At 38.3% G+C, this 12,834-nt stretch overlaps 1 protein-coding gene and 1 pseudogene across 1 annotated transcript; both read left to right on the top strand.

Annotated features, from left to right (window-relative positions):
• Window positions 1-413: 413 nt before the first annotated feature.
• LOC126628957 (uncharacterized) lies at window positions 414-2,523 on the top strand (annotated as a pseudogene).
• Window positions 2,524-7,131: 4,608 nt separating this feature from the next.
• LOC126615079 (cadmium/zinc-transporting ATPase HMA2-like) lies at window positions 7,132-12,356 on the top strand. The gene is made up of 6 exons (XM_050282802.1): window positions 7,132-7,533; window positions 8,688-8,951; window positions 10,725-10,822; window positions 11,456-11,711; window positions 11,800-11,937; window positions 12,040-12,356. The coding sequence occupies exons 1-6, from the start codon at window positions 7,323-7,325 to the stop codon at window positions 12,354-12,356; spliced, it is 1,284 nt and encodes a 427-aa protein (XP_050138759.1). The 5' UTR covers window positions 7,132-7,322.
• Window positions 12,357-12,834: the final 478 nt, after the last annotated feature.

Here is a 12,834-nt window from a genome sequence, read left to right as displayed (position 1 = left end):
ACAGCAGATTTTATATACATACACAGTTACATACGCATGTAATAAACAAATGCAATACAAGTGGACACTGTTACATACGCATGCAATAAACAAATGCATTACAAGTGATGTCCTTGCTGCCCACGATGCAGCAACCAGAACACAAGGTGCAGAAACCATGTGGTAGTCTAGCTGTCAAGGATCCATGTGCAACATTCCTTTTGTCAGGCTGTACAGCTAGTTGGTTGCAGATTGCAGCGGGAAGGTTGTGGTGGAATTGGTGGTGCTGAAGTGGAGTTGTCGTTAGGGTTTGGAGATTTATCCGAACTAGATTTATCATTTTCTACATACAAACCATTTTTCTAGATTTTCTTAAGCCTAAGGCGGTGGACTTAGGCTTTTCCAACTTGCTACCTTCTTTGCTAGACTTTTCTAGCATTTTCTCATTCATGATTCCAAATGGGCTGGACCTTAATTATTGGGCTGGTGTTGATCTTCAACACCCCACATTTAATGATTTGAAACAATTTATCAAAGAAAATCCATGCAAAATGGAAGAGAGTTGGAATTCAATGAAAGAGATGTGCGCTGAAATGATTTTGATGAAGGAATTTTTGAAGCCTGGGCAAAGAAATCTAAACAATTCGAGTTCTAGACATGTCCAGGTCCCATCAAAGAAGCGCGAGAATTCTATGTTTGTTACTACAAGGGGAAATATTCTGGGAGGGGGGACTTGTAACGCATTGAAAGCTTTGGGTGCATACTTGAGATATTTGGAGGGAACAGAACGTGATCACTACTGGTGGGAGTACGTGGTCATATTTTACCGTAAAAAAACTTAATGATCAGATATTCCTTTCCACTTCATTCCTGCATTAACTAAAGGGTTCTTTTGTTATAATCTTGTTGCAGAATACATGAACGGATGCCCTGTGCTGAAAGTCGGGATGGAGCTTCATTTACTACACTCTTTGGTCCTGCCCTTTTTCTTGGTATCCTATCCAGAAGAAGAGTATATTTTGAAGCTCTCAAGTATAAGAAAGAACGAGATTCTGGATTTCTGTCTCCTTTTGGATATTCATCCGCTACATTGCCGCAACTGTTGATTCAGTGTGCTCAATGGAGGTGCTGTACCAGTTATGCGAAAATTGTATTTATGTTTTGATTGAAGTTGCTTTTCGGAGACTTACCTAAGTTGCTTTCTTTGCAAATAAACATTATTTATTGCATAACATATTTGTAAGCAACTGAGTTATGTTTTGTGACAGTGGTATTTGCTTGTCTCTCTAAAAAGTCAGTTAAGTGATGACAGAAGATTTCGTATTCGTATCTGGAGATGGAAAGGCTATCTAATTCAGGTATTTTGTTCGAAACTGATCTTTTCTATTTCAAAGATATTCTGTGCCTTGTAATCTGGAAAAATACTTGGCTAGCTTTATGTTGTAGATTGGGGTACCTACTCTTTCACTACGATACTACTATCCTTTTGTCAGTATACAGTTGTGGGTGAAGAAGGTCCTGCTACTCTTCTGGTTCATGGTTTTGGAGCCTTCTTGGAGCATTACCGTGACAACATACGCGCCATTGCTGAAGGTGGAAACCGAGTATGGGCCATCACACTATTAGGATTTGGCAAATCGGAAAAGCCAAATATTGAATACACTGAACTCATGTGGGCTGAAATGCTTAGAGATTTCATTATTGAAGTTGTGGGTGAACCAGCACATCTGGTTGGGAACTCAATTGGTGGTATGTTTTAAACTAGAAACGAGATGATCAACTGACCTAAACAATGTCTTACAACTTACCTAACCAGTTCTGGTGGCTTATCTGCTTTAATTTTTAGCTTTTATTCTCCAGTGTGCATATCTGTTGTGTATCTTATTGTTATTTGTTACGATTTTCTGTCTCCAGGTTATATTATTGCAATTGTCGCTCGTCTCTGGCCTGCTTTGGTCAAATCTGTGGTTCTTATCAACAGTGGTGGGAATGTTATTCCAGGATATTCCTCTGTGTTGTTCGCCAAAGTAAGCTTGATTAAAAACAGTCTCATAATATAGTTTTCTGTTTCAGGAGAGAAGAACTTCGGGTGCCTCATGACTAGGTGCTAAATTCCTTTTGTTCTGCTTAAGGTTGACACTCAAGGACATAGTGAAGAATTGCTACCCATCTGTAAGTATCTGTACTGTCTTTTTTTCGAATATGGTTCACTTTCGTAGTTTTCGTTTGTGCGTTTTACTACCTTTTCTCTGCAGAAAACAGAGCGAGTCGACAATTGGCTTATTGATGAAATGCTAAGAGCAGTATCCTCTTCCATGTGAAGTACATTTATTTTTCTCTAGGAACTAGCAATCACAGTTGATTTTTCTTATACAAATTAAAAAGGATAAATTACATAAAACTACCTCAACGTTTGGGTTATTTCATACCTCGTCTTTAAAAAGTTTCAATATCATACCTTATCTTCGAATTTGTTGCAATGTCATACCTTCCGTTAGTTCCTCTGTTAAATGCTGACGTGGCATGAGACAAGTCCACTTTTTATTAAAAAATTATTTAAATATTAACTAAATATTAAAAAATTAAAATTAAAAAAAAAAAAAAAAAACCTAGTTCATATTCCCTCCCCCTCAACCCCCTTCTCCCCACCCAACCTGCAACCCAGAAGAAGAAAAACAAAAAAAACAAAACCCATCTTCATCTTCCCCGAACCCCCTTCCCTACGACCCACCCATTTCTTCCCCCTCCTGTCTTCCCTAAACCCACCACACCCATCCTCCACGTCCTCCTCCGCACCCACCCTCGCACCCACCCGCACACCCACCCTCCGCACCCACCCTCACACCTACCCTCCTCCCTCCTCTACACACCACACTCCTTAAATCCACACCTATTGGGGAAGACGAGATCTAAGTTGCAGGGAAAGGGAGATGGGTTTTTTTTTTCTTTTTTGGGTTGCAGGTAGTGAGTGCGGAGGAGGAGGTGGAGGATGGGTGCACGGTGGGTTTGGGGAAGACGGGATGGGGAAGAAAGGGGAGGGGTGGGTTGCAGGGAAGGGGGGTCGAGGAAGATGAAGATGGTTTTTTTTTTTTTTTTGCTCTGGGTTGCAAGTTGGGCTCGTGTTTGGGGGGGGGGGAGGGGGAGGGAGATGGGAAGATGGGTACGCGGAGGAAGTGGAGGATGGGTGCGGAGGAGGAGGTGGAGGATGGGTGGGAGTGGTTTTGAATTTGGGTTGCAGGGAGGGAAGATGATGAAGGGGATGGGGTTTCTTTGGGGGGGGGGGGGTTTAAATTTTTAATTTTTAATATTTAGTTAATATTTAATTAATACTTTTTAATATTTTATTAATTTTTTAATAAAAAGTGGACCCGTCTCATGCCACGTCAGCATTTAACAAAGGAACTGACAGAAGGTATGACATTGCAACAAATTCGAAGATAAGGTATGACATTGAAACTTTTTAAAGACGATGTATGAAACTTGACACGCCCCGACCCTGATATTCCCCGAATACCAGGATAGACACGTGCTGGCCGACACCCGAGGGTGACGAAAGCCATTAATTGATACAAAAGCTAAGAATAAGAAATAAATAAAGGTTATGAATTTAAAAACAATGAGTTAATAATTTAGGAACGTGTTCAGAACATACAACTAAACCTAATCACTAAAAAGAATTGAGATAAAATTGAATGAATAGAGAAGTGGGTCCTACATCGAGAGGACTCAAATATGCTGCTGCGGAAGTGTCTTGATGCCGGGATTAGGTGCATTGATTCTAAGTCCTGAATGGGGGCGAAAAACAAAGGTGAGTGGACCAAGTTCATATATACAATAATAATAAAACAGTTATCAAGATACTAACCCCCACAGTTTAATAATGAAAACTACTAGCATAATAAGTGATGGATTTAATAAAAAAATCCTAGCATGCCAAATATCTCAAAAGTCATATCGCAGAAACGCATCGCGGAAATCAAAACAATAAATGTATCATAAATCGTCTCGTAAACGCAGTGTGCTGCTAGAAAGATCACTGAATAAATAATAACTCTCGGCCCAATGCCTGCACCTCAGTCTCTGTGCCCGTAGCCAGAGATAACTCCCTCCCGGCCCAATGCCTGTCTCCGTGTCCCTCAGCCTTTCGCTAGGGATTATTTCTCCCGGCCTACATGCCAACACCAGATCCTCGCCCCAGGCGGCATAGTATCTACTAGGTACGCACAAATATTTACGCCTCTCATAAATAACCACTTCATAGTATAAGGTCATCCATCGTCTATACTATAAAGAGGGGTTTCTAAAACATGTTCTAGTATCCTATCGTCATCCATCGGATAGTCTACCAGTTCATGGTTTTTATAGAAAATACGATATATAAAAATATAGTTCAAAATAGGCTAACCATTTATTTCCTCACCAAAACACGAGACAAAATCAATAAATTCAGTAAACATGATTGATATAAATCAATTCACAAATTTCGTAGGCATGCTAATCATTTATGCAATTACTATAAAATCATGAAATTTTAGAAAGGGTCCACTCACAGTACTTAGTTGCCAAAAGTTGCGCCACTAGCAAAGATGGAAACGTCACAATAATTGCCCCTAAGCACATAAAGAGTCCAATAAATAAAACTATATAATAGAAATTGAATTTGGGAAAACAGACATTGGAAACGGATTCAGAACGTCGAATTACCCTAAGAAGGGTCCCGGACGAAAACCCGAAAAGTCAACCCTAAAGTCAACATTGACCGGGGGTCAACGGTCAAATTAGGTCTAACGGGTTTTAGGCTTGAAATCCGGATTAAGGTTTAGGTTAAATAGGATTAGGATATATTGGGTTTTCTAAGGTTTTTGGGTTAAAAGGGTTTAGGGTGAAGAAATGTGGTTTCGGCTTAAACCCCAAACACACACACACACACACACACACACACGGCATGCATGTGCATGCATAAACACATACACACACACACACCCACGGCACCAAGGCCTTAAGGCCTCACAAAAACTAACAGGGCTTAAAGCCCTTTAAGTCAAAACCGGCCCAGGCCCTAAGGGTTTTAAAAACCAAGTAACAAAACTTAAAAACTAAAGGGGCTAGGGTTTTGGGCTTAAGACAACACGGGCCTAAGGCCCGAGGGGTTTGCTAAAGGGCCTGAGAGGCCTGGTTTTGCCTAAGAAGAAGGCTGGAAATTCAGCCGGAAAACCACCTAATTTTAAACAGCCATAACTTTATCACTACTCAACGAAATCAAGCGAGACAAAAATAAAAGTTGTAGCCCTTGAAGAGACGAAGAGAATGGTACCTCACACGACATCTAACTCGCCGTGATTTGGCCGGAAAATTCCTCGAAATCCTCAGAGGTCGCCGAAAACTGGGTAAAATTCAAATGAGTATAACTTCTTCATTACTCAACGAAATTGAGTGAAACAGAAAGGAAAGTTGTAGTACGTAGGCAGACGAAGAGATTGATACCTTACGCGCCGGCCAACTCGCCGTGGATTGGCCGGAAATGGCCTCGAAAGGGGCGGTGCTCGCCGGAGCTCATGAACGGGGCTTCATGGTTTGACTTTCAAGATGCCAATACTATGGTTGAGTTCGTAGCAACGAGATAAAAACGATGGTGATGTTAGTTGGTAAGAAAAACCCTCCGAGGGGTGGAGATAGAGAGAGCCGAGAGAGTGAGGGAGAGAGAGTTGCGGGAAAGGTGAGGGAGAAGAGAGAACTGAGAGAAGAGAGAGGGAGACCAGAAAACATAAAATAAAACAAGGTGGGCCCCACGGGCTCACCAATTAAGGCTTTAAAACAATTTTTAAATAAAATGGGGTTGGGGTGTTTCAATCTACCACCCTTATAAAAAAAATTCGTCCTCGAAATTTAAAATAACATACTACACTGAAAAACTCGAAAATACGAAAAAAGATACGCATATATATATGTAACGAAGAAATCAAATCAGAGCAGTTGCACAAAAGGAAAAATGTCATCCCGTCGCGATCGGGTTGCAATGATTCCATCTTTCGTGCCCCCAGACTCATACTTTCTTTCCTCATCAGTGTAATAGTAGAAACATACTTTAATAAGATATAAAGTCGAAAACACAAAATAATTTAAGGCCAGATAACGTCAAAATAGATATGTACTAACATATAGATCAAAAGCTCGAATCAACTTAAAAACGAAAACAGAAATACTTTTCCAATAACATTTGTAACGTCAAAACAATTAACTAGTAACGGAAGTTCAAAATACTTATACTGAAAACCAAAATTGAAAAAAATGAGAGTGGGTCTTGCCCAAGAATTCGAAACGTCAAGTACTCCGAGAACAGATGTGTCTTTGGGTCGAGTCCCAAGAATAACAATTTCGAATCTGCGTCAGCTGCTGTCGACGAATCTTCCCGCCCACTTGCTTAATGAACCCAACAAATAAGCTATCGATATCACAGTCTACAGCCTCCAATATCGACCTCACATTTGTTGTCTCGATAAGCAAGTAGTAATTTCCTGAGGATGAATAATTTCACACGTCGTAAATTCGATCCTCCGAATACAAGCTCGCACAACTCCTCTAACAACCAATGTTACCTGTAGAAACTTACTAAATCAGTTATAATACAACATTAGCTTACTACATTACTTGCCGTTACTTGCCGTTGAGGGTGTACTTGCTAAATAAGTTATAATACAACATTAGCTTACTACATTACTTGCCGTTGAGGGTTTACTTGCTAAATCAGTTTGAATGGCCATCTCATCAGGTTAACCACAGATGCTATAAAACAAGCTTTGATGTGGATTCCATTCTTTTTCCCTCCATCTGGTTAACCAATTATTCCAACCAAAGAAAGTTGTTTTGTTAGGAGATTACTTCATTAATTTAAGATATTCTTTATGTACATGTCCCTCTATAAGTTATAATCCTTCCCTTCTTATAGGTATAGTTCTCACAACTTCATCTACTTAAAGCTTTCAGACCCTATTACTCTCTCTCTCTCTCTCTCTCTCTGAATTAAGCTTGAAAAATCCCCAGAGCTCCCCCTTACCTACAAGGTGATTTTCTTTAAGCATTTACCTTGGTCATATCGAGTGAATTCACGATTAGTATTGTCGACGGAGATGAGTTGCCCCTGGTTAAGTAATTCTCAAGTCTCCTATTCTTCGTCTCCTCGAGACCCTCGGTACACCTGTATCACACACACACGAACTTCTGACCAAATAATTTTCATAACTCTACTCTTCACAAATCAGACACAAAGTTTGTATACCAACAGAAAATTAGTAATTTTTCATGTGTCCTGTGTATTTGCAGAAGTTGAGAGATAATTAAGCAGGATGGCTTCTGCCCAGGGAAAAGAAAAGCCAGCAGCCATAAAGTTTCAGAAGAGCTACTTTGATGTGTTGGGGTTGTGCTGCGCATCAGAAGTTCCTCTGATAGAGAATATCCTCAAGCCTCTTGAAGGTGTGAAAGAGGTTTCAGTGATTGTGCCTTCCAGAACTGTCATTGTTGTCCATGATAGCCTTCTCATTTCCCAGCTTCAAATCGGTAATATATTCTCTTAAATAATTTTACGCCAGTTAATATTAGTATTTCCCCTTAATTCTCTAATATTTGCGCTAAAAATTGGTTATTTTTTTCTTAATAGTTGCACAACAGAAAGCAAATAGTTTTGGGAAAAAGAAAAAAAAAAGAACGATAGCAGTAGGTGGACGTGTACTTTTTCTGTTGTGGGAGAATTATTAATCGGCATATCGTGTCCCATTATGAACCAAAAAAATCGAACCGGATCATTTCCTGATCCATATATATATTGAGTATGCTGAGTAGACGATCTGGACTGTTAAAATTTAATTCAACGACTACAACTATTTTAATTTTTAAAGGGTCCTCTGTTTGTACCATTATGAACCAAAAAGATGGAACTGGATCCTGTCATGATTCATATATATATTGAGCCTGCTGAGCAGGCGATCTGGACCGTTGAAATTTAATTCAACGGCTACAACTATTATAATTTTTAGAGAATACTCTGTTTGTAGTCGTTGAATCAAATTTCAACAGTGCAAATCGCCTGCTCAGCATATTCAATATATATGGATCCAGAGAGAATCCGGTTCCCAAAAAGATAGAGACGAGCATGCCTTATATGTTTTTCTTTACCCAACTTTCACGTACTATTTTGCTTTCCTTTTCATCACCCACTATAATTATACTTCAAAATAGCTTTCAGTTGTAGCTAATTCATTGTACGTTTCACCTTTTTTTTTTCTTTCTTTTTTTTGGAAGCGTTGTACGTTTCACATTACACTATATAATACTAAATAGTTTTACACCCCTTTGGTGTGAATCTTGAGACTCCTTGACTATGAGGAAAAGCACATTAGTTTTCTTAAAATAAAAAAGCTCAAGCTATTTATTCGAAAATAAAATAAAGTATGCTCAGTCCATTTAGTCGGCCTCTCACACACTCTTTTATCTTAATACAAATGCACAAGTTTTTCAAACTCCATTATTACTTATAAGGATAAAGTTCTTTTGATTTGCCCCATCAGATAACATTTAGAAACATTGAAAATTGAAGGAAAATTAATACGACAGCAAACTCACATGAATGGATATCGAAAAATTGATAGGGCAACATAAACAAATTTATTTTTCCTTGAGGAAATTGCCCTTTTGATCTGTTATTTCATGGACAGTTAAGGCACTAAACCAAGCAAGGCTAGAAGCAAATGTGAGAGTGTATGGGGCAGGGGACATTTACAAGAAAACGTGGCCAAGTCCATATGCAATTGGTAGTGGCGTGTTACTGGTTCTATCATTTCTCAAGTACGCATATCGGCCATTAGGGTGGTTGGCCCTTGGAGCCGTGGCCGTTGGCATTTTCCCCGTTGCTTTGAAATGTTTTGCGGCTATTCGGAATTTCAGGTTTCATGACATCAACATTCTTGTTATCATTGCCGGTGAGTCAATACTTTGTCTTAATATTCAACTTATTTTTTCATTTCATTCTCCACAATTTTGGTTTTCTAAATTGGTAGAAACTCTACTGCATGATGTTGCGTTAGTTATATGAAACTATCATATAAACATTGAGGTACACTGTACACATGACTGTCAGTCAATCATCTATCACGAGAATAATACTTAATATGATACAATCATCTGTTCCACTTTAAAATTACTTGTCAAATTATATTTTCTACACTCCAAAATTTTGTTACCACTTATCTACTCATTTCTTTGTCAGCTACTTTATAAAAATGATTACAAAAATTAGCTATAAAAAATTACAAGTAAAATGTCGTATTAAATAAATCTAGGCCGTCTTGTTCTTATTGCAAATTGGATTTATCCTTTTGTTTTGTTTTTCTCCGTTGCAAGGATGTTTAAGAAAAAGACTTTGCCGACCTTCACACCGAATAACCTTAAACGGTTGATCCTTTTGTTTTGTTTTTTTCTCTGAAAATAATTGCAACACATCACGTTTCCTTAGAAAGTTTGAATAGATACAGGTTGGTTTCTGTGTACAAGTCCAGAAGCCACCGTTAGACGTACTTTATGATTTTTTACGATGCACAGAAATGACCCAACGTCTTTGGCTTCTTGCAAGTTTGAGTGGGTCTGTATGGGTGGGTTGGATTAAAAGTTTGGATCGCTATTCGGTGAATTTGAGTCATATTATTGGTCGTTTATTATGGGGTTAAGTCTACACTTTTCTTTAATGTGGATAATATGAGTTGTTAAAAAAAAAAAAAGGGTATTCCACATCGATTTCCCTCAAATGATATACTTTTGGGAGAAATGCAATGGCTAGATTGTTTTGACACTTGAAAAACTTAAGAGTTCATTTGGCATCTTATTTGAGAACTGGTTTTTTTTTTAAACTCATGTTTTGATTTAAAATTTTTAAATCAAAAACCATTTTTGGTGTACAACTTCTCAAACTAATCAAAAACTAAAAATTCGAACACCTTTGTAAATATTTTTAAGTTGTGGTTTTGAGAATTGGGATCCACACCACACTAAACACCAAACAACAATTTAACATTGGGATTCAAAACTTGTTTTTAAGTTAAAAATTCGATCCAAATCAGCCTTAAAATCTTTAGTTTTTTTCTTCTTTTTTTCAGAGTTCATAACTCTACCCATTCGAGGCTTTTTCGAGTAATGCTGGAGGGGTTCCCATTTCCGAGCATTACTTGAATCCTCTTATAGCATATTCTGCATTTTTGTACTTTCACATCTCTTCTTAGATTTAAAAACTTTTCTATTTAGATTAGGTTTTCTAAATTTTTAGTACACCATAAAGTCTAATTCCATTGGCCCTAGCTCATTATTGGCCGGCTTCCCAATTTTTGGTGGAGGATGCTATTGGGTCATCATTTCGTGAACCGTATGTCTATTATAGTCTCACTGAATTTTATTAACGCAACATCTCTCTTGTCATGTTTTATGGTTGCTATGTAATATAAAATAAATGGTTCTTCAAATTAATTGAGGGAGACATTGAAATAAAAAAATAAAAAAATATAGCACTTAAGTGAAAGAACCAAAAACTACAAATTAAAAAAAAAAATCTACTGAATTACGAGTTCAGTTGTAGTTGGAAAAATGCTGTAAATTGGGACTGTATTTTCAGAACTCTATTGCAAAACAGCACACATGATACAGAAGTTACTTATTTGCGCATGTTTGTATATTTATGTAAATCCATTTGGTGTAACTTTTGACAGTAATTGGGACAATTGCTTTGAAGGACTATACAGAAGCTGCCTCGATTGTCTTTCTGTTCACCATTGCAGAGTGGCTCCAGTCTTCTGCAGGTTACAGGGTTAGCATAAAACACTCATCCTTCTTTTTTATGAAAAAATTAAGAACTAATCTCATTGAATTAAACAAAATACAAGTAACGATAAGTGGCAGAAAAACATAGCAATTGATTTTGGAACAACAAATTTTGCTGAAGACAGTTTTGTACATAATTTTGTGATAAACCACATACTAACCAATGCTTTAAAAGACGAAGGTGAAGCCCTTCCTAGGCGAAAGCCTTGATATTGAGGCGACTCATGGGACCTATAATTATTAATATATAGTCTAGTTGGAAGGTATGTCATATGGTCTTGTTGAACTTGAACTTAGAGGGTATGTCATGGAGTCTAGTTGAACTTGAACTTTGGCATTTTTTTTCTTTTAAAAAAAAAAAGAAAAAAAAAACCCAGTCAACTCTGCAGCTGCCTAGGCATGCCTCGATCACATCTAGGCGAGTTTAACCTATTCCCGTTGGGCAGAGGCATTTTCATCATCGCCTTGTCTCCAAAGCTGCCTAGGTGCGCCTCAAGGCTTGTTTTTCAAAACACTGATACTAATACATTAAAATGTTGTTTAAGGGATTAACGAATGACTTGCTAATGTATATCATAAACAGTCAGACATGTAGAATAACATGCTTTTATCTACTCAGGCAAAAGCAGTGATGTCGTCGTTGATGAGCATGGCCCCCCAAATAGCAGTCTTAGCAGAGAGTGGAGAAGTTGTGGGTGTTGATGAGGTAAAGTTGAACACAATTCTTGCTGTTAAGGCCGGCGAAAAGATACCGATTGATGGAATAGTTGTTGAAGGAAAAGCTGAAGTCGATGAGAAAACACTAACTGGAGAATCCTATCCAGTTGCCAAAGAAAAGGACTCCACTGTTTGGGCAGGCACTATCAATCTTAATGGTAACATAAATGTCGCTCCCGTCATTCTTTGATTTTGAAGAAAGAGTTATGTTTTCATTTCTGACAAAATTTGGTTTCAATTGTGAAGGTTATATTAGCGTGAAAACTACATCATTGGCTGAAGATTGTGCGGTCGCCAAAATGGCAAAACTCATCGAAGAGGCTCAAAACAGCAAATCCAGAACTCAAAGATTCATTGACAAATGTGCAATGTTCTATACCCCAGGTTAGTCTACTTTCCCCATACATTTCATATGTTTCCCTATTCTTTACTACTAAGGAGAATCCAAACGGTTGGATTTATACGTTTTGTGGCGCTGTTTTGCAGCGGTCCTGGTCATTTCTGTTTCTATCGCGGTGATTCCAGCTGCATTACATGTTCACAATTGGAGAAAGTGGTTTCACTTAGCTTTGGTTGTTTTAGTGAGCGCCTGTCCGTGCGGTCTCATCCTCTCTACACCCGTTGTGACTTTCTGCACGCTCACAAAAGCGGCAACATCTGGACTTCTGATCAAAGGAGGTGACTACATTGAGATACTTGCTAAAGTCAAGATCATGGCTTTTGACAAAACTGGTACAATAACAAGGGGTGAATTTGTGGTGATGGATTTTCAATCTCTTCGTGATGACATTAGCTTGTGTTGAATAATTGGCCAACATTCTTCCTTGTTTTGGGGAGGAAAACACCTTTCCTTGTTTTGGGGAGGAATATAGGGAAAGTGTTTTGTTCTCTTAACACCCGTGGGTGTTGGTTCAAGGGTAGAGTGAGTTGTCTTTAAAGAAAGAAAAAAAAGGAGACCTCAAGTTTTTTTGCCGAGAGGAAAAAGGGAGAGAGTGAGAGCTGGAAAAACAGAGGGCAGAGAAGAAGAAGAAATCTGGAGCAGCAACCCCATTTCGAAGAGTAGAAGGTGCTCTTCACTTTGGTTAGTAATCATCCATCAAAATAATTGTAATAGCTTTGAGCTTTGTATAGAGAAGAAATTAATCACTATATTTTCTTCTCTATTTGTTTCTTTGGTGTGTGAGAGCTTTTGGGTGTATTGGGGTTAAGGGTTGTGAGATTGCCAACACTTTGTAAACTCCCATTTGGTTGATAGTGGATTATTGGGTGAGCTCCTACTGC

Source organism: Malus sylvestris, chromosome 1 (assembly GCF_916048215.2).
Source record: "Malus sylvestris chromosome 1, drMalSylv7.2, whole genome shotgun sequence".
In the NCBI taxonomy this organism is placed as follows: domain Eukaryota; kingdom Viridiplantae; phylum Streptophyta; class Magnoliopsida; order Rosales; family Rosaceae; genus Malus; species Malus sylvestris.
Note: the sequence above shows the minus strand (reverse complement) of the source record. Positions and strands in the feature narration are given on the sequence as shown.

Coding starts and splice junctions, on each gene's coding strand:
- LOC126615079 (XM_050282802.1), top strand. CDS start 7,323: ATGGCTTCTGCCCAGGGAAAAGAAAAGCCAGCAGCCATAAAGTTTCAG. Junction 10,823..11,455: donor AGTCTTCTGCAGGTTACAGG/GTTAGCATAAAA, acceptor TTATCTACTCAG/GCAAAAGCAGTGATGTCGTC. Junction 11,938..12,039: donor TGCAATGTTCTATACCCCAG/GTTAGTCTACTT, acceptor GCTGTTTTGCAG/CGGTCCTGGTCATTTCTGTT.